General features: G+C 47.5%; 2 protein-coding genes across 3 annotated transcripts in view; both read right to left on the reverse strand.

The window, feature by feature from the left end:
• MIEF1 (mitochondrial elongation factor 1) overlaps positions 1–21,850 on the reverse strand; it is a 269,067-nt gene that overhangs the window by 242,119 nt on the left and 5,098 nt on the right. Inside the window, exon 5 of one of the 2 annotated variants that reach the window (XR_011337339.1) lies at positions 17,747–21,467. Coding sequence is in view for 1 of the 2 variants with exons in the window: in XM_069855495.1 (XP_069711596.1) it covers positions 20,661–21,467 (807 nt within the window). In the remaining variant the exon portion in view is untranslated. Of the gene's footprint in view, positions 1–17,063; positions 21,468–21,850 lie in introns of those variants that run through there. The other variant, XM_069855495.1, reaches the window with a different exon arrangement.
• On the reverse strand, positions 1,043–4,161 carry ATF4 (activating transcription factor 4). The gene is made up of 3 exons (XM_069855209.1): positions 3,940–4,161; positions 2,517–2,831; positions 1,043–1,977 (listed from the first exon to the last, which is right to left on the reverse strand). The coding sequence occupies exons 2-3, from the start codon at positions 2,731–2,733 to the stop codon at positions 1,133–1,135; spliced, it is 1,062 nt and encodes a 353-aa protein (XP_069711310.1). The 5' UTR covers positions 2,734–2,831; positions 3,940–4,161; the 3' UTR covers positions 1,043–1,132.

Genomic DNA, 21,850 nt, shown 5'->3' on the forward strand with positions numbered 1-21,850 from the left:
CATTGAACTAGTACCAACCACATAAAAAATTTCCTTGCATTGAGTGGCCAGGCTAGAAACTCACCCACTAATAAAAGGGTGCTAAATAACAGGTAGAACCCACCCTGCTGCAGAGTCTCCTGCCTGCTGTCTTAGTGTGCAAGTCTTCTGCAGCATCAGAGCAGGGCTGGTTTTTTTTTCTCTCCCCATTGCATCTTTTCTGTTGCCACGCTCCAGCACCAGAGCGCTAACTCACCTACCCCAGCCCTGCTGAGCAACGCAAGCCCCAGGAGCCAGGTTGCAGCTCCCCATCAACAATCCCTGCCGGTGTTCCCAGCACACTGGTGCCTCTGCCTCACCGGCTGCACAGCTGCCATGGGAGTAGAGCTCAACTGCCTTCAAGGACCAGCTCATCTGTTCCCTCTCCAGAAGTCAAACCTACACGTTAAAATTCGACTTCAGCAGCTGCCTGAAGAAGCCTCCAGGGTTTCTTTCACACTTCCATACACAGCTGTTCTTCCACCCTTAAGAGCACAAAGAGTAGCATCACCCACTTGGTGCAGCCGATGGGAGGACAGCTCTACCCCACCCCCACCAGCTCATGGACTTGGTCCTAGCAAGCTGCGAATTTCCTTACAACCAAGTCTTTTTCCATGTTTTGTATCGTGGCCCACGCACCTCCTTGAGAACACCCTACTCTTCCATCTCCAGAAACAAATCCCTCCCACTACAGAGCTTTTTAGTCTCTCAATTTTTTATCATCTACACTTAAGTCCCATAGACCCCCCCAAATTTCTTTAAAAGCTTTTAAGTCGGTTACCAAAAGCCTCGGGACACCTCAGCATTACACCCCTCACTTCCGTGTATGCACTTATCACCAAGGTATGTAAATTGCAGCAGTGACAAACCCTTTGATTCACCGCTTCATTGCACTTTACACACTCACACTGCCCCGGTGCGTTTTACTACCTTCTCCTCAAAACCCAATGGCTTGTTTGAATTTTCACCCAGGTGCTGTGCAAGTTACACCCATTTCACACATAACAGTTATCAGACACCAGAATTGCACATTTACTATAAAATAATTTATTAAGCAGCAATACACAGCTTTAGCAGCAAGCTTATATACACGCACACCAAACAGCTGACTACCCTACTCGGGGACTCTAGCCCTTTTGCCCTTGGCCTTGCGTACCTCTTCAATCAGATCTTTCAAGTACTGAATTTCCTTACTAAGGGAATCTGCTTTCTCCTTCAGAGCCTGATTCTTCTGCTCCAACTCTCTGCACTCCCCAGACAGCGCCTCCTGCTCTGCTCTCTTCTTCTGCCGGTAACGTGTGGCAGCTGTCTTATTCTGCTCCATCTTTTTTAATTTCTTATCTATTTTCTTTTCCTTTATCTCTGCTGATGCTACATTCTCAGCAGGACGATCATACGGTTTGGACCGCACAGAGCTGCAGCTGGCATCTGCAGGGACCTGGTTGTCATTGGGGGATCCAACTGAATTGGTAGGACTATGTTGGGGTGTTCCCAGGTAAGAGTATGGGCTCATGCATATTCCACTATCATCAGAATGGTTCTCCTCCTCTTTCTCAGACTTGATCACTACTACAAAGGTGGGGCCCTCCTGCTTTCTTTCTCCTTCCAGAACATCCACTTCACTACCTAGTTCTAAACTAAATGAATGGTCTGGAGTGGAAGTCAGAGACCCTGGGCAGACGGGGAAAGGCCAAAGGGAAGCCAATGGGGCCATTGAATCTGCCTCAGGTGGAGATTCAGGAACATGGGTGATTAGGTCAGTTATCAATGGGGGTTCTTTGTTGTGAAATTCCTGGATGGTAGGGTTAAACAGAAGATCACACGTGTCTTCCAACGTGGCCATCAGCTCGTCTGGTGAGACGGTGGCTTCCAGATGTTCCATACCTAACAGAGCATCAAAATCAAATTCCTTCAGATCCATCTTCTCCACCATCCACTCCATGCCAGAGAAGGCATCCTCTGCATAACAACAACAACAAAAAAAAAGTACCACTTTAGTAAGCCAGCAACCAACGCAACTCACACTTCTGAAAATATTAAAAATCAACTTTTAACTTTTTCCTTTCTCTCATATTGGCATGTAGAAAACTCAGCCCCAGAAAAAAATACCTTGCCATTTATTTGCAAGGCACAACACAAGCCCTCAGCTGTCACAACATTCCATCCCTCTTACTCCAACAGTGAAAGAATTCAGGGCCATTTGAAACACACAGCCATGCTTGTTTCTGGGGACCTCTGTCAGGGAGTAGTACTGTAACAGTTGGTATGTTATTAAAAGGGCAACAGAGGCGTCCCTTTACTACATGCCAGTCAGGTAACCAACGATTCTGTATTGTGTAAGCAGTGTGGAACACAGACTTTCCAAGTTAAGCAACCTGCCTCAGGTTATCTTCATGTTTACCCAAAACCCAGCAATTTAATGTTTTACTTGGAATGATACTAAATACGTTATGTGCCATTGTCATTGATGCACTTCATGCAAATAAAGAATGCCTTACCCTGGCTGCTATCTATGGTGTTGCCTAAACTGTCCACAGCAAGCCAATTGGAGGAGACTGCCTTAGCCTTGTCGCTGGAGAACCCATGCGAACCGAGGGGCTCGGCCACCTCCAGGTAGTCATCTAGGAGTCCCAGACTTTCCTCAGCCACCGAACACGGCTGGCTGAAGGGGGATAACAAATCCCCCAACAGCATCTCGTTGTTCAAGAGGCTCATCTTCGTCAGTTTTTAGTGCTTTGATGTCAAAGGATGTAGACAAGTAGGTGGTCTTTTCGTCGACTACAGCAATGCTGCTGTGCGGTACCTTGAAAAACCTGCAAATAAAACTTTCATTCATTAGTGCTTGTTTAATCAGCATAGTAGATTTCTAGAAGCAACACCATTTCAGGGAGGATGATGGTACTCTCTACGCTTGCGCAAGTTCATTTTCAGGTCAGAAAATTCGCCTGCAGTGTAACACATTTAGGCTTTTCCTGTCTTGCTCAAGGCCGGCCACAGCCGGGGAAGGATCCGCCACAAGGGCTGGGTTCCGCCAGCCCCTCCCCCCCGCTGCCATGACTCACGCCCACGCCAGCACCGCAGCCATTTCGTGGTGCTGCCGCGTCCCTCTCCCCACCCCGGCAGCGCCGCCATTTTGTGTCTTGCCACGTTTCCACCGGGGCTCCAGCGCTGGAAGCGGCGGCAGGGCTGAGCCACGCTCAGCACTGAGGATGCGGGGCTTAAGACCAAGTGTAAAAGGACAATGGACCTCTCCCGATATCAACCTACCAACAGAACAGGGCCACCTGAGTGAGAAACCCAACTGAGTCTCGCATGCTACCTTTAGAGTCCCCAGAGGGTTACTGAACCCTCCAAAATCACCAAGGCAGTCTTTAAGCTGCAGCATTCGCGGATCACAGCACGGCTCGCAGCTCACCTACAGCCCCATTCTCTAGTCAGAGCGCTGAACAAGCGTAACTCGCTCCCTCCCAACCCCTCGAAGCCTCCCAGCGCCTCGTTCCCCCGCAGACACAGCAGCCCTCCCTCCCTAGGCATGCACTGCTCTTACTCCTACGAAAACCCCTGGAAATGGCAAAATCAAAAACTTTGGGGCATCGAGTTTTCTCGAATGACACAAGACATAGGAATTTGTCGTTATTTCTTCTGAAATGGCATTTCCTGCCATCTCTTGACAGCTCCCCCACCCGGCGGGACGCCGAGCCCCCACAAAAGATCACAGAATCATGGAATGGTTTGGGTTGGAAAAGACCTTGAAGATCATCCAGTTTCACCTCCCCTGCCATGGGCAGGGCCACCTCCAGCTGGATCAGGCTGCCCTAAACCCCATCCGACCTGAACACCTCCAAGGATGGAGCAGCTACGACTTCTCTGGGCGGGTAAGCGAGGGAACACCCGTCCCAGTACTCCCCACGCAGTACTCACGCCATGGCTGCAGATGCCGGGGATATGCCGAGGCCGCCGCCGCTGCTGCTGCCCCTGCTGCACTGGCCGATGCCGCCGCTGGCCCTGCCGCCCTTAAAGAGCCATGGCGGCCAGGGGAGGGAGGGACAGGAGGCTGCTGCGCTGCGAGCCACGCGGGAAGGCTCTGCGAGCCTGGGCACGGCGTCAAACCAATACGTCTCTACCACTATCTCTCTCAGCTACGGGCGCACAATGAGGCGGCACCGCCCGCCCGCCGCGGTTATATAGGAGGCGCCTGCGGCGAAACGAGATCCGGCTGCGAGCTGTCCTTCCGCTCGGCAGCGCGCGCGCCGCCCGCCCCCAGCGTGTCCCTGGGCTGGGCAGGGAATCATAGAGCTGCTTGGACTGGAAAGGACCTTCATCCAGCTCCAACCCCCCCGCCCCAGACCTCTCCACTAGACCAGGTTGCTCAAAGCCCCATCCAACCTGGCCCTTGGACAGCCCCAGGGGAGAGGCAGCTTCGACTTCTCTGGGCAACCTGTGCCAGCGTCACCACCCTCACAGGAAAAAATGTCACAGAATCACAGAATAACCAGGTTGGAAGAGACCCACCGGATCATCGAGTCCAACCATTCCTATCAAACACTAAACCATGCCCCTTAGCACCTCGTCCACCCGTCCCTTAAACACTTCCAGGGAAGGTGACTCAACCATCTCCCTGGGCAGCCTCTGCCAGTGCCCAGTGACCCTTTCTGTGAAAATTTTTTTCTTAACATCAAGCCTAAACCTCCCCTGGTGGAGCTTGAGGCCATTCCCTCTTGTCCTGTCCCCTGTCACTTGGGAGAAGAGGCCAGCACCCTCCTCTCTACAACCTCCTTTCAGGTAGTTGTAGAGAGCAATGAGGTCTCCCCTCAGCCTCCTCTTCTCCAGGCTAAACAACCCCAGCTCTCTCAGCCGTTCTTCATAAGACCTGCTCTCCAGCCCCCTCACCAGCTTTGTTGCTCTTCTCTGGACTCGTTCCAGAGCCTCAACATCCTTCTTGTGGTGAGGGGCCCAGAACTGAACACAGGATTCGAGGAGCGGTCTCACCAGTGCCGAGTACAGAGGGAGAATAACTTCCCTGGACCTGCTGGTCACACCATTTCTGATACAAGCCAAGATGCCATTGGCTTTCTTGGCCACCTGGGCCACTGCTGGCTCATGTTCAGTCAACCAACACCCCCAGGTCCTTCTCCTCCAGGCAGCTTTCTAGACAGACTTCTCCTAATCTGTAGCACTGCATAGGGTGTCTTCCCAGCATCTCATCTAAATCTCCCCTCTTTCAGTTTAAAACCATTCCCTGCGTCCTGTCCCAGAGCTCCCTGATAAAGAGCCCCTTGCCAGCTTTTCTGCAGCCCCTTTCAGTACTGGAAGCTACTGTAAGGTCTTCCCTCAGCCTTCTCCAGGCTGGACAACCCCAACCCTCTCTGCTTGTCCTCGTATGGAGATGCTCCGTTCCTCAGATCATCTTCATGGCCTTCTGTGGACCTGTTCCAGCATATCCTTCTTATGGTGGGGATTCCAGAACTAGACACAATGCTCCAGGTTGGGTCTGACAAGAGAGGAGTAGAACCTTAGAATTGTAGAATGCTTTGAGTTGGAAGGGACCTTAAACATAATCCAGTTCCAGCTCCCTGGCATGTGCAGGGACACCTCCCACCTGACCGGGCTGCACAAGGTCCATCCTTCTCTCCTGCCATTCTGCTATGGGTTTGTGACAGGAGCCACTGAGAAAACCTAGCACATTGACACTGAAAATGGCAGCAAATAAACTCTTTAAGACTCATTTTGAAGTTTTAGGAAGCAAGCACCCTTTACTCTAGTGAGTCTGGTGGAAGGTGTCCCTGCCCATGGCATAGGGCTTGGAAATGGATGGGCTTTAACGTCCCTTCCAACTCAAACCATTCTACAATTCTATGACTCTTTGATTCTGTGGACAAAGGCTTGTAGTGATAGGACTAGGGGCAGTGGGTAGAAACTGGAGAGAGGCAGATTTAGGCTAGACATAAGAAAGAATTTCTTCACCACAAGAGTGGTGAGGCAGTGGCACAGGTTGCCCAGGGAAGCTGTGGCTGCCCCATCCCTGGAGGTGTTCAAGGCCAGGTTGGATGGGGCCTTGGGCAGCCTGATCTGGTGGGAGATGTCCCTGCCCATGGCAGGAGGGTTGGAACTGCATGATCTTTAAGGTCCCTTCCAACCCAAACTGTTCCATGATTCTGTGATTCTATGCTCAGGCATGGGCTACGCGAGGGAGCGATCGTCAGTCGTGGGCAGCAAGACAAGAGCCGAGGACAGAATGTATTTCTCACACATATATGGATAACGTTTCTTAGAAATCTTATGCATCTTCTATTACTTCCAGGGACTGATTTTAACATTATGAACTTCACAACAGTCAAATCTCTTGCTGATTTGGAGCTGGCCCCAGCCCTGCCTGACCTTCCATTTGAGATGGGGAAAGACTGCAGAGGGGATCACAGAAGAAGACACATCTGTTCAGCACAGATCACTGAACACAAGACTATCATCTCCAACAGAACTGAGTGTAGCAGTGTCTGCAAAAACACTATTTGAAAATGAAATGTGCTATAAAACAAAAGGCTATAAAACCATGCTATGAGGGTTATTCTGTTTAACTTCAAAAGAATACAGTTATTTGGTTGAAAACTGTACTTAAGCTTAAACCAAAATGCCCCACTTTTTGTAACTAACTCATTTTTGTCTCAGTAACTACTTTTTGTATCAACCCCGCCGCACCGGAGCGGCGGAAGGACCCTACGCAGCGAGGGGATCGCTGTGGTGCACGGTCCCTGCGGTGCACATCCGCGCCGGCCGCCTCTCCTGCCAGGCGAGGCTGCGTCACGTGACCGGAGCAGCTGAGGACTTCGGGGTCGCGGGGAGGGGGGGAGGTTTACGCGCCAAACAAAGGCGCGCGGCCGCTCGCGCCGGGGGCATCACGCAGCGCGCCACGTGGGGCGGGGGCAGGCGGGGGGAGCCCTCATTGGCCGCGCCCCGCGGGGTGCCCGGATGTTGAGGGGGGGGAAGAAGGGGCGCCCCCCCCCCCGGCATGAAAATGGCGGCCAGGATGGAGGAGGAGGGGGGGGGGTGTCTGTCTCTCAACTCAACCCTTCACAATGACTGTCATGTCCATCTCGAAGCAGCATGTGTCCCGTCCTCTCTAATTTTGAACTTCCCCTTTTGTTCTCTGCACAAAGTTCAGCTGAAACCCTTAAATCACAAATCCTGCAGATTGTTTTATTTGACAGCTGGGAAAAAAAAAATCGAGCTAAATTTCAGGTTGATAAAATGCTCTGTGAACTTAAAATATTGAGTGTTACCTAGAAACGCCAGTGTTCAGAGTCTCTGCTTTTTATGGCCTGGGTTTATAATTTCCTTATGAGAACTAAACTAGAAAAGTAAATATAATGCATATTTGTGGACATGGAATCATAGAATGGGTTGGGTTGGAAGGGACCTTAAAGATCATCCTGTTCCAACCCCCGTGCCATGGGCAGGGACACCTCCCACTGGACCACGCTGCTCATATAGAATAGGGAGGTTGGATTTAAACAGAAAAAGCGGAGGAAGGGGAATTGAATGGTAAAATATTCCAAAGCAAGTATAAAGATATCATTGTCTTGTGGTATTTAGTGGTTCATCATGATCTGGTGGGAGGTGTCCCTGCCCATAGCAGTGGGGGTGGAATTAGATGATCATTAAGGTCCCTTCCAACTCAAACCATTCCACGATCATCTTCAAATAATCCTTCGGCTGGCTGCTGCTCAGGTGAAGGAGCCAGCGTGGCTCCCCTGAGGCAGCGGGCAGCCATGGCCTCCTGCTCCCTCAGATAACGTGTCAGAGCAGGGCAACATCGCCTTCCCCCCACCCCTGCCTGCTCCACACATGCAGAGCCCAGATTATGGCTGCTTCAGGGCACAGGCTGTGTGTTTGCATGCGTGCTACGTCTCTGACCCAAGCCTGCCACCCTTGCAGCAGCCGTGGAGTAGTATCCACCAGGAGTGGTTCACATGGAGCTTTAGATTAGATGTCAGGAAGGAATTTTTTACTGTGAAAGTGGTGAGGCACTGGAGCAGATTGCCCAGAGAAGTTGTGGCTGCCCCATCCCTGGAAGTGTTCCAAGGCTGGGTTGGATGAGGTTTTGAGGAACTTGATCCAGTGGAAGGTGTCCCTTCCTGTGGCAGGGGGGTTGGAACTGGATGATCTTTAAGGACCCCGACAACCCAAACCATTCTACGATTCTATGATTTCCTGGAGAGCCGTGTTGCTGAGCAGCCAAGAGCATGAGTCTAATTAGTGCCTTGGACATACGCAAGTCTGAAATGCTTATTTCCCAGGATCACTGACACAGCCTCACAGCTGTAAAAGGCAGCATCACCTTTGAAAGTTTTTAGTGTGCAGTTTCACCTTATGTTTTATATGATCTAAATCAACTTGCTGCTAGGAAGGAAGGCAGCCCTCTTCCCTGACCCTGTTCCTGGCTATAAAGCCCCACCAGATGGTCTGGCCGTCCATGAGCCAGCTCAGCCAGCTAACCCAGCAGGAAACTCACAGCGGCCAACAGTTTTTGGCTGGTTTCAGTCCCTTCATCATTTCACTCAGGTCAGACAAGCGTCGGCCAGCTCCGGTGAGCTGGAAGGATCTGTACCTGTGTGCTCCCTCACTGTGCCAGAGCTCTACAGCTTCAAATGGTCGCTTTTCCACGTTGCCAGCCTTGCAGGGTGCCATCAGCTCTGAGAGCTGTGGTGGGTCTATGCTTGTTCAAACATCATCGTCCTGCAGGTCAAATTGCTCCCGGCTGCTTCTGCAAAAGGCTCCACTGTTTTCCAGTTGGGGCCTCGGCAGTATTTGTGTAAAGCTATGGCCTTCACTGAGTTTGCTCAGGTGTAACTGTCTGGAGCTTATTAAACAACTTGACTGATAATTTGCGAGGACAGGCATGACCCAGTTGCTGCTTTTAGCAGCCTGGTGTTACCATCATCACTACAAACCAGAATATGCCACTCTGCATCTGTAAAGTGAACACCAGCTGCTGAATGAAAAAGGCAGTTTTTCCTCCATGTTGTTTTGTTGGCTTTGTTTTGCTTTTTTTCTTTTTTCTTTCTTTTTTTTTTTTTTTTTGTCCAGAAACAAACACAGGTTTTGGAATGACTCATTAAAAAGGAGGAGGCAGAGAAAAATGTCTTCCAATGCCAGAAAACACCACAACTTAGCAATCTAAGATGACTGTTCTGATAAATACATCACAGAGCCGGCAGATCTTTAGATCAGGATTTAGAGGATGTGGCAGCTTTTAAAGAAGACAAATAGATGATTGACTGGGTGGACAGCATCTCCATGTCCTCGCTGGCTACGGAGAGCTTTCACATCCCCTGCAGTGCCTGCTTGCCCCTCCTTGAAGTGAAAAGAAAAAGGGTGATTGTACAACCATAATCATAGTTAAATAAACAGAAATATTATACACACCCAATCCTTCATCTTGAAAAGATAATTATAGATTTCTCTGAAAGGACTCTGGGGATGTGTGAGCAAGAATCATGCAAGCAAAACTGAAATAGGCAATGAGGAACTTAAACCCAGATCTGCCTGTTTCCTAGCTGTCTGGTTTACGTTTTGTGTGTAGACTTACATGGAAATTTGTCTGCATTGCAAACTCCAGACAGAAATATTTTAACAATCCCCAATCCAAAATATTAAATCAAGTAACCAGAAGCCATCCATTTAGTGAATAGCATGTTTTTCTCAGTTTCCTGAAGGACTGCAGAATTACTGTTGTTACGTAATTTCATGAGCTACATCTCCAATTCCTTTATAAATCATCTCTCTGCAAATGCTCATCTTACATCAAAGGTTTCTCCTTTGTGGCTAGAGCTTTTCTCCTGAGGTAGATGCTCCTTTAGGGTCAAGCAACAATTTATTGGGATGCCTTGTACTATGAAAATGACAAGTGTTTACTAAGCAGAGAACTACTAGCTACCCTGCTACTAACACTTAAGTGTCTATAAAGCGTTCCTTTCCACTATTGCAAAATATATTTGTGGCTCAGACACTGCAGAGAGAAGTCTGGCAGCTCTGAAGGAAACTGAATTTACAGTTCAAAAAGGTGGCTTCTGAATAAAGATTAATTTGTGCGCATGGTCAATGAATTCCTGCTGACATGTTAACAGTTTTAGCACCCTGGATTTTATTTTCCTGCCCTGGTGACCTTCCTCAGCAAAGAGAGCTCCTATGAGAAGTAAGATCCATCCTGACCCAGAAGCTAGGCGCCAGCCGCAGGCGAAAGGAACTGCTTGTGCGAAGCTCACTGCAGGGTGGAGGCCAAAGTGACCTTGCTGAGGAGTGATGAATTGCCCTGATTAATACAGCACTACAGAAAGCCACCTCCAGCCAAACAGCAGCACCAGGAGGTGGAAAACCAGTACTCCTTGGTTCACTCTTCTCCTTCGTTAAGATGGAAGGTCAATATATAGGCTTGCTTGCTTTCTTTCTTTCCTCTTCTTTCACTGCAAGTATGCAGGAGATAAACATGTGGAACACTCTGTTATTAAGGTCACAAAAGACAGGGAGGACGTAGATGTTGCCATAGTAACATCTTCTCGCATAGCCTAGACTGTCTTTATAGGATGCTCGAAATCTCACAGGGACTGTCAGAGGGAGGGGAAGTATTCGAGGGCCTCTGTAGCAGGGGAGCAAGGCGGGGGGTTTGATATTTGCTGCTAGAGCCAAGAGGGTAACCAGTAAAGGTAACGGAGGTGGAGATGTTTGCTGTTTCTTGGAGCACTGGGAGAGATGTAGCCAGGGACAAGCCAGCCAGCAAATGCTGCATCAGGAGGGCATGTGACCCCCATGGTGGCACTGGGCAAGTGGCTTTGGCCCCCAGTTAGCCTCAGTGCCCCTGAGAAAGGGCAGACAGGCTTTCTGCGGGCCCTGGGTTCCGCTGGGGTAGCTGGGGAGGAGAGGGCATTGCCTGCTTTGCAGAAGGATGAGTGTGAGGGCAAAGCCCCAGAGGGATTCCTGTGATAATTTCTGTCCTTGGAAACTTCGGTCAGAAGACAGGAAGCCTTAACTCCCTGCTTCAGTGAGCAAAACATTTCCAGAGACCAGCAAGAATTTTTCCTGGAGACAGAATGCCGAGGGAAACACAAAGGAGAAATGAGGCAAAGCAGCTAGAAATTTTGAGCGATTTCAAAGGAGAATTATCTACAACCTGCATGGTGCAGGCTAATTTGCAGTGCTTGGTTGCTTCTCTCCTCATGCGGCACAGGCAGATATCTAAAGGATCTTTTGTGCCAGATTCTTATCGTAAGCTCTTTAGGGGTTGCTTTGTAGACATTCCATTATAAAACTAGATTGAGAAGCAAATATATGTGATTAAAGATCAGGCTGGGAGGTATTAGAGTCCATCTTTTATTACATACAAATAGAAAATAAGTTAGCCATATGCTCTGCCTCGTTTGTTTTGGACTAGTACACCAAATGACATCTCTAATAAATCATTCATTGCTTACCCACCCCCTCACTGTCTTCTATTTCCATCCTTTTATGTAAATATCCCTGACATTTCAAATGAGAGTAACAAAAAAAAAGGATTAAATCTGCAATCTACATTTGCAATTTACAGTTCAATTATTTTAGACAGATATGGAAACAATCCTGGTTGTCCACCTACACATTTCTTACTGAACAAATGTGGGCATGCCAAACTCATGCTGATAACTTGTAAAATACAGCTCTCCAGAGACTTAGTTACTCAGAATCAGCCAGTCTGTGGCCAGTTGCCACAAGTAAAAACATTGTGCAAATCTAGTAAGAGGGAGGTGAGTTTTAACTTGTAACTTGCCCAAGCATGACTTCTCTGAGCAAAGCTTGGACTGATTGAAAGCCAAGTTTAGCAAAAAATACATGTGAAGGGGGTTGGTACTGACTTTTGCTCAGACCATTGGGGATTTTTTTTGTTTGGTTGTTTTTTTGTTTTCTCATTGTCCAGCCTTTTCTTATGACAGTTAAGGGATTTTTTTGGGTCAAGATAATCCCTTGTGCATTAGCACATGTGGGAACAGTTTAGCATAAAAGCCCTCCAGTTGTCCAAGCAGTAAAAGAACAGAAATATATCTCATGGCAACTGTTCTTCTTCACAGGGCTGGAGTTAATGTGCCCCCCGCTGCAGACTGTGAATTCGGCGCCCATCCAAATGTAGGTATCTGTATGTCATCTCTATCTGCTGAGGTGCCTTGTGTCTTCCTGAGCAAGAGGGTGAAGATGAGAGTGGCAACACACGTTCCTTCTTTTCTGGCAGTGGGAACTTAGCAAGAACTGAGGTCTGAAAAGCAGGTATGGATTAGAAGACCTCAGGCAACCACAGACACCAGTGGGTGAATTGAAAGCCCATTGCCATTTCAGTGGATTTGTCTTTCACTCTCTTGGTGCCACTCTAGACTTCTCAGAATGGGGAGTCCTTGCCGTATCAGTCCTCTAGCAATTATGCTGCACTCCTGAACCTGGCATCTAAACTAGCAACTTTGGCTGAAGCATGTGGAAGACTTAACTCGAGCTTGAGTTATTTCAGATTCTCTGTTCAGTGTGTGTGGTGCACAGTGAAAGGCTGATAGGACCGGATTGTGCTCTATGTGCTCTGTCTGGAAATTTGGTTTTAACTTCATGTCACTTCGGGGTGTGTTGATAAGGCCAGGAAGAGAGACTGTGAATGGGTATTTCCTATCAATGAAATAAAACAGGATCCTGGGGGTATCTTGTGTGCATGTAAAATATCTTTGTCTGACACTGGCAGGCAGCTTCAGCAGGAGCACAGAGAAACCAGGTGGTTTCTCAGCTCTCAAACTCATTTGGGGGTAAATCACCATTGAAGCTATAGCTTCCTAGGACCTTTGGGAGGAACGCTGCAGGTATTATTTAGTAATATTTCTCCACTCTTTCTAGGCAGCAGCTGCTTGGTTTCCGGAACTGACCAGCAGAGTTCCATCTGGTTTGATATAAACTTTTTACAGGGGAGGAGAGAGAAGTTCCTGGCAGATGTTGACGCAGTTGTGATATCACTAAGTTTATAGCTTTTTCCTGAATGACTGTCATTTTCCCTTAGGTCTCTGCATTAGGAGATTTGGCAAAGTGTGTCTGAAAGAAGGTTCTTTCAGATGACTTTGAGACTGCTCTGCTTCCCACATTTATGCATGTGTGGGTGGCCTTGTCAGAGCCTCCCCAGATGCATTACAGGGGGACTGGCCATGGGCAAGCTGGACGATAGTCCCCAAAAAGGCCTTTGTAGCTGAAGAATTGTATTGACTAGGTCCTGTGGCTTCTGAACGCGCTGCCACTCTGACTTGTGTCATTGTGGCACTTGGTAAGGGAGGCTTGCAGTTCTCTTAACAGGAGGAGGTTTCTGCACTGGAGTGTGGAAAGAGCTGGTTTCAGACTAAAGCCAGGTCTGTCTGAGGAACCAGCCACGGCGATGTACCTCCAATGGAGAGGTACTGCTGGCCTGCTTTTCTGGCACGCAGAGGGTGAGACTTTGTTGAGACCTTGTCCTGGGATTGCAATGAGAGTAAACATCTCCTCTGGGTCTGAAGCAAAGTAGCTTCTGTTCAGGAAGATGGTATTTGAGCCTTCCACCTTAGTCAAACAGTCTAAGGAGAATGATTTGGATGCTGAGCACTTACCAGAAATACAGCCCTCTCCTAGGCAGGGCAGGCTCTGCCTGATCACCAAAGGGTGAAGTCCAGTCTGCTGGTGACACCAAGCACCTTCCTTTGCAGTGCAAAGTCATGGACTGAAGATGGATCACTCTTCTTTTTATTAACATTCTCTTCTTACATAAGAAGGAGAAAGTTTGCTAATTCAAATCAGTAGCTCATTGTTCAAGAAAGGGCTCTGGACTAGATGTTTCCTATTGTCTCTCTCTCAGCCACAGTCAGTGATGTGGAAGATAGAAGGTTTGTGCCTTGGTCATGCACTTGCCTCAGCAAAAAAACAGCTTTCACTTGAGTGCCAGGGAGCTGGGACCTCTGACAACATGCTCTCTAACAAGCAACAGGGGAGCTGCAGCTCTGCAGCCTGTGGGATTAGTGCATCTTGTGCTACCTTTGCTTCAGCATACCTCAGGCCCTCTGACAGCGTATCACTGCTGCTATGAACAACCGGGAGTTGAACATAATTTGGATTATATTACCTATGTAGGTGGTGGCTGTTGTGTCCAAGGCCATAACTATCCTCCATGCTAAATAAATTCAAGAATTTAAAGGCAAAAATGACTCTCTGCCATACTGCTTCCAAGAATTATTGCTTCTTGCCTTTCAAAGGGTGTACGGAGCCTGGTGGGGCATTATGACGTTTGAAACAATGTCTGCCTTGAGACAGTTTAAGAGCAAATACACTCCATCATTTGCCATCTCTACCTTCGTGTCTGTTGCCTGCTAGGTCCCTGTCCTTTGCAATGCTCAGCAGAATGAGACAAGAGAGTCTTAACACAACTGGAACCATTGCAGTGGGATGTCTGTGTATCACCCCTGTCTTTGCTTCTCTGGATCGGTGAGGATTCTACCACACTGAGAGGCAAGGGAAGGTGTAGGCTGGCATTGAACCACTGCCTAAACCAGAAAATCTAATACAAAACTGAAAACTCAACCAAGTAACTTGTGCTCACTATTTGTATGGAGAAGGCTTTCATGAAGAATGTGGTTAGAATATGTATACATTTCCCCTGAGAAGCTTAGCACTAAGTGTTAATAGACAGATCAAAGAGCTACTTAGCCACCGGAGCCAGGAACATTGAACCAGAGTAGCAAAATAAAAATCAATCTGAATTTTAGTGTGCTTAAAGTGATTTTGTTCAGAACTGACTTCTGTGTGAGTACTTAAGAAAGCTTAAGATCATGAAAAAATTGAGTTCCATGAGCCAAACACTGTCTTCTATTCTCCTGCTATTCATAAAATTACAAGAACACTTTCTCCGTACAGAATGATTTTACCCATTGGCCTGACCACCTTCTTTCACCTTACCATTTGCGAGATTACTCCACAGGATCACATGCTATAAAGATATTATCTTGCTCATTTCTGTCTCTGTGTCTTGTGAATAATGCTGTTCTTCTCAGAGCATGCAGTACAATTTTTACACTGTGCTATTGCTGATCGTGTAGGGGGGATGTGTTACAAGAGGTATTTTAAGAAGGTTTCAAATGCTAAAAAAAAAGGAGGGTATTTCTTGACTCTGTCATATCATAAAATTCAGCCTGTCAAGGATAAGGAAGATAAAATCCAGATACCTCGAACAGTTCCCCAAGTGTCTAGAGTGCAGCAGTTCTCCTAGGGCTGGAAGCCAGTGCTGGGTTTTACTGGTAGGAGAATTTCCCATTTCTTGCTTGCTGCATCTGTAAATGAAACCAAACATTTTGAGATCCAGTCCAATATTCCATGAGCCCCTGAATCATACCTGCTATGGCCACTGGGCCAACATATTTTATCTTATCTGGAAGAGAAACTCTTTGTTTGGAAGAGACTTCTCTTTTTTTTTTCCATGAGAAAAGCTCTTTGCAGCTTTTCTGGAATTTAGAATACTAAAATAAACCTTAAAAACCCATAAAGGTGATTAAGTATTTTGGGGAAAAAAAGAAACATTCACCATACAGTTCAAACCTTTAGCATGATAATCTCAAATTTGGGGTACAGTCACCCTTTCTCCCCCAGACTAAGATAAACAACAGAATAGTGAGGCTGGAGTTTATTTATTTATTTTTAAAATTAAGAGATGCAAAACCAAATAAGCAAAATGTAAGCTCCGCTAAATTCACTTCCAGAACAGGACCGTGGTTATATAACAAAGCACACAAAATATTTTCCTTTTTATAAAATTCACCTTCCTTCCTAGGCTCTTTGTTCCTTTGGCTAAGAACAAAAGAGATGCTGAGTCTTTGCAGCCTGGAGAACAATTTATGCTTTTCTCCTTTGCAGCAACCTTTTCCATACTTGAGACAATTATCATGACTATCTTCAATTATTTCTTCTCTGCAATAAACAAAACCTATCTTTTGATCTTTCCTCCCTATTCATGCCAAGAAAAATTTTTTGCAAAGATGCAAACCACTGCATACATTAAACATGCCTTGCAAGCTCTAGACTTTCCAGGGCATTGACTTGAGGGAGTAATACCTGGCACAGATTCCACAAAGCAGCTCATTTTAGCTGTTCCCGTAAGATTCTGTATGACGTGAAATATGCTTGATCTCATCTGATCTGTTTCTACCACAGAACAGATTAAAGGAAAAAAAAAAACAAACCAAAACAACACAGGCAAGGTGTATCAGAAAAAAATGCTAGAGGTACAGACTCCCTTTGTATCATAACGTATCTTCCAAAACAGTTAAATGTTAATTGCCAAGTCCTCATTAAAACAAGTCTCACGGGACTATGTTGTCACACCGCTACACCTTCCCAGAAAAAAGAAGCCTGGGATCCATCAAAAGCAACATCACTTCGTGCTTTACTTGGTGTCTAATACTTCTGCCCCACCTTCCCAAGCAGGCACATAAACCTCAGTCCTACTGCAAAGAGTGTTAATACACCAGAGACAGGCTGCCGGTGCAGCAGCTTCCTGACCCCCTCAAGGCTGATGCTTGGATAAGAGGGGAGCGCATCTGGCAGGGGAGAGCACTGGCATATAAAAACCAACGTGTAACTGTGCAAAGGTGGGGAAGGCAGCACAGGAAGGTTTAATATTAAAGAGGGACAGAAGCCTGCAAAGTCTGGGGAGCCACATTAAAGGCAAGTGCCTGTCCAGGCACACAAGCTATCAGAGAAAGGATGGGAGGCGCAGCACCATAATTACACATCATCTTGTGACTGGTGCGAATGCTGCCAGGAGCCAGCATGCTGCAGCACGGAGCTGATTGCTCTCCCAAGGCAAGCTGCACAGCGCTGAGCGCCCAGAGCCCCAAAGGGAAAGCGAGTGAATCAGCAAGGGGCGTGTTCGTCCCCAAGCACCTGGTGTGGTGCAAAATTTGTGTCAGTATAAAGGTAATGCGCTGAAACAAAAGCAGAGATACACTCCTTTGTTTATAAACACACCAGAAACAAGCAGGTTACTGTGGAAAGTTGTTTTATTTCAGAATTTCACACACTGTCACAGACCACGCACTTAAGACTTTCCTCTTTTCAAATCCACAGCCTCCAGGTACGAGATGAGGCATCATCTCTTCACTTCTCACGAGTACCCCATGCTAAGAGTGAGGGCCCTAGTGGCAGCTCACCAGGAGGCAGAAAGCAACCTCTTGTTTCCATAATTGCTTTTAAACACTGGGAAAGAAATCCATCTGACTCGAAGGATTAGCAGTGGAGCTCAGCAGCAGTGAAACCCCACTGCTGAGCAAGCTGGTCCTCGCCCTGTGGTTACGGACACAAGACTACAATCTCATGGGAAGCTCGTGTGAGCTAAGCCACAGCAGAACGCACTGAGGCATTCTTGGAGCCCAGACAGCAAACAACCAAACGCACACTCTGAGCCTCTTACAATCAACTTGTCTCTGAGCTGCTCTGCCAGGAAGGTGGCCGGGAGCTGCCCTGTTCACATTCAGCTTTAGGTCCTCCTGTTCTGTGCTACAGCTTTGACTGTGAAGGAGCCTACCTGCAGGTCAGACAGCCCTCTGGGCCGTACGCCAACCTCTGTACTGCATTTAATACTGAAAGGTGCCAGTTCAAAAGACCCTGCAACAGTCTGTTCGACCCACAGGCTGGGCATTAGTGTTACATTCCCTCCATACTTAACCTGCTTTTTCTTCCCTGCTTCTTGTTCCTCTTATATCTGGGAAAAATGCTCTTGAAATACCCCTAGTTGCCATGTCCCTGTGATCTATGACATCTTTGGCCTTCGCTGAGACTGCCAGTGCCAGGGCAGCTGTTGCCCACGCTGGTGGCTGCCTGTAGGAAGTGAGCATCTACCTCCCAAGAACAGGCTCATGGCTAGTTCAGAGGAGGGAAAAACTGAAGGGAAGAAATGATGGAAGTGATTCAAGTGAAGTGGAGCAAAGCCTACAGAAAAGGCAAAAAGGCAGCTTCAGTCTCCATTTGATACACTGACTGAGCTCAATAGCAGCAAGAAATGGTCATAAAATATTAATTCATTTGGTTGCCAGGAAGAAATAGAAGCATTCATGTAAAAAATTCTATATACAGATACGTATGTGGCAACTGTTCTCAAGCCAGCTCAGACAGTGTGTTTCTCCTACTTATGTCTCACCTTTTTTCTACCTATAGTTTTGATCATTCCAAACCATGTTGCTGCTCAATTCTGTGTGAAGACCATGGTATTGGAGTCAGCACCAAGTGAGGGTGAGATCACATTAAAGAAATGAACTTACAGAGAACTCCTGACAACCCTGATATTTTAGTATTTTTGTTGACCTTCAAGTAATTAGAAGAAAGGGGAATTTTCCCCAATAGCCTCTAGGCTCCAAGTCTCATCTGTCTGCTTTTAGGGTAGAAAGGCTGACACCAAAAGGGCAGTGGAGGGCAGGGAAAGGAAGAGGGGAAAAAAAGTCTGGGAACCAGAGTGAACAGCAATCAACAGCTGACTGACATTGGCTGCTGCAAAACTTACAAAACACAAAATCATACAAACAGAATTTCTGTTAACCTTTTATAGACTACGGACTTTATATACACACACACACAAACTTGAAAGTACACATCTGGCAGTCTAGAAAATACTAGTACCCTAAGGATTAAATAATTTAAAATGCAACGTTGCATTATCACTGTATACGGAATACTATGACAAACTGGCTAAAATGGACGGATTGCCTGAGAAAGATGCTCCCTCCCTCATCTCATCAGCACTGTCTCTAAAAAGAAAACAAGGGCTAAAGACTCCCCTCCGTGGTTCCACTCTTGGAACTCACCTTAAAATGTCTCTCTGAGGCAAGTTAAGTCCTGAGATGGAAGGAGAAAAGGATTCCTGCTCCCTCCAATCTCTGTTGTTGCAGTATCCCTCTCCCTTAGCTAAAGAGGCTGGACAGCAAGGGGAAAGAAAAAGTGCTAAAGCTGGGGAAAGGCAAGTATGTTTCTGTAAGGAAAGCTGTGCTGGTCTTTTGAGAAGGTCAGCGCCTCAGACTCAGGAGGACAACCTCTCTCCCCTTTTTGAAGACGAGGAAGCCAGAAGGCTGAATGCAGCGTATACAGAGTCCACGTGGCTCGTGTAGGAGACACCAACAGTGCAGCAGCTGCCCCCCTAAAAGCCCTTGCAGCCCAGCAGCAGATGGGAGGGCAGCCAAGGGAGCGAGGCCTGACAGCAGCCGTAAGCAGGACCGGGCAGAGCTGCATTACCAACAGGTCCAAACAGACTGAGCGGGGAGGAGTGCCCTCAACAGCTCTGTAAGAGTAATTGTAAACTGGGAGCACTGGAAAGTCAGTGCATAGGAATGAGGAACAGGATGGACAGCCTTAGTTCTGAGGTGGCTGGGGAGGGGACTAAAACACACACAGAGAGCAGATGGCAAAGACAACTTGTCTCTAAAGGTCAGCTCTGCATAGGTACCCCGATATCACTGTGTGGGACAGAACTTTGTTGATGACACCAGTTCAGTTCTATCACCTTCATGGACTTAGAGCTGGTGAGAATCTCGCTTATGTGTGCTTATGGCACAGCCCTTTGAGGCATGGAGTCTTGCTTACACCTCCTATAAACAAGGACAGCCATAAGCTCTTGGGGTAAAGATGAAAAATAGAAATTCCCATTCCCATGTTTCTCCCACCGCCCCCCATCATCAGCCTTTTTTCCTCTACGCCAGAGATATGTCTAAGGAGCCACTCTGTTCTCCATTCCTCATTCCCAGGGCTATTCCCACCAGCAACACCCAGCAGATCTAGCTAGGCAGGAATGGCAAGCCCTACTGCTTTGGCCAGACTCACATGACCAGACCACAAAAGCTTCTTCCTCCCCAAACACAGCTTCAGTGAGCTATGCCCATGCCAGAGGTTGTGTTGCAGCAGACCGGACAAGCCTCAGCCTTTACTCCTGAACCCAGCTTGCAAAGGATGAGAAGGCTCCATAGGAGCAGAAGCCATGGACATTCTCTTCTTACAAACTCTAACAGTCCTAAATACTGCCAGTGTAATCATTATCCACTAGAAATGCAAAAAAGCAACCCTATTCAAAACATCTCACTCAGTCTGCTCTGCATGACTGGCTCAAAGGGACAAAAAAAAGGAAAAAAGCCAAAGAAGAAATAAAGAGGAAAGTGAAACAGGGTGGCACAGCAGTGAAAAAGAATCGGGACAGGCAGTCTGGAGGAAAAGAAAGGACCTCAATGCAAGTCTGCTAAAATTGTCACTGGATTTACCAGCCCAGTTCCACCTTCTTCAGACCAAAAAGGAGATTTTTACAGGTGAAAGAAGTGCATAGTTTTTTTTTTGGTAGAAACTTAAACATCAGCAGAATTTACGTGAAGATCTTACAGCTGCAGTTTTAGCCTCTTTTCCCTAGCCAATGGGTACCCGTTGGGGCAGAGATGGTGGAAATGGACCAGTAGCACCAAGAAATTCAGTGGGAGCATCAGCTCCACACTAGGAAATAATAATGAACCAAAAGGAGACAGAGAGAGAGAAGTGGAGGAGGCATATTTCGCAGTAATGGAAGTCCACCTTGGCTAAACGCTATCAAGATTTCCCCAGGTAAGGCCTCATTACGTCTGCAGCAAGACCTCTGGCTCTGACAGAGAGCTGTAGAGGGTATAGCCCAACTCATCCACTTCTTCAGGGGTCAGCTCTGAAAACAAGTTCACCTTGGGGTTCAGAGCACTAGGGAGGACACCTGCCTCCAAGTAGCGGATCAACCACTTCAGCGCCTGCAAGAAGCGATCAGCCAGCATGTCCTGGGACCAATCAGACTCCTCTTGGGACAGGTGGAGGATGACATTGGTGAGCTGGCTGGCAGTGAGGTGACCCAGAGCTGGGTTTGACTTGCAAACCGCTTTGAAGATCTTCAGGCACAAGCAGCGGCAGCCAGAATCACACTGGTCCAAGGCCCGGAGGCGAGCAGTTTCTGCTGGGCGCAGGCTCAGTCGCCACAGGTTGTCATTCTGGGCCAGTCGATGGGGTTTGGCCACAAGGATGATGTCACCCAGTGTCAGGGATGGTAGGAAGTCAATAAAAAGATGCCGTTCTGGATCATACTGGACTTCCAGTGTCAAATCTGCCGGGGGAGCTGCTGGACGGATCACATAATCCAAGAGACTCCCAATTGCTGGCCAGTTGATGGAGCCAGCCACAACTTTCTCAAAGGAGTCTGATACAGCTTTGGGGGAAAGGTAACCTCCCACCACACAGCGGTCCCAGTAGCTGCTCCCACGGGGAAAGTACTCCGGGTTTTCCCGACGCACCAAGTAGAAGCCAGGAATGTTCATGATAGTGTCCTCTCCAGGGATGCACGACCACAGGTTCTGCTCCAACATCAGAGGCACAATGAGCTGGATGTGGTCAGCTGTCACTACCTTTCACAAGAGAGAAAAGTCAATAAGAACAAGCTTTCTGTCTCCACACTCAGTTTTATTCACCATCTTTAGACACCCTTCCGTTCAAAGGAACCTGAAATAAAGATTCAGCTGTCTCGATTTCCATTTTGTGTGGGATTCACAGCCTCCCTTTGTCAAAAGGCATCTGAACAACTATTTCATATTATTAGAGGGGTAACTCCAAGGTATAACTTAAGCTAGTGCTTACACAGTATGTACTATTTAGAGATCTCTACTTCAGGACCTGACACTGATGTCATGCATATAGGTGAATAATTTTGCCTCCTATTGCTCCAAGTCCGCTCCTTGGATGTGAGATGCAGCTGCCCCAGGGCACAGCAACACCACATGATAATTTAAAA

This window comes from Phaenicophaeus curvirostris, chromosome 1 (genome assembly GCF_032191515.1).
Source record: "Phaenicophaeus curvirostris isolate KB17595 chromosome 1, BPBGC_Pcur_1.0, whole genome shotgun sequence".
NCBI classification, from domain to species: Eukaryota; Metazoa; Chordata; class Aves; order Cuculiformes; family Cuculidae; genus Phaenicophaeus; species Phaenicophaeus curvirostris.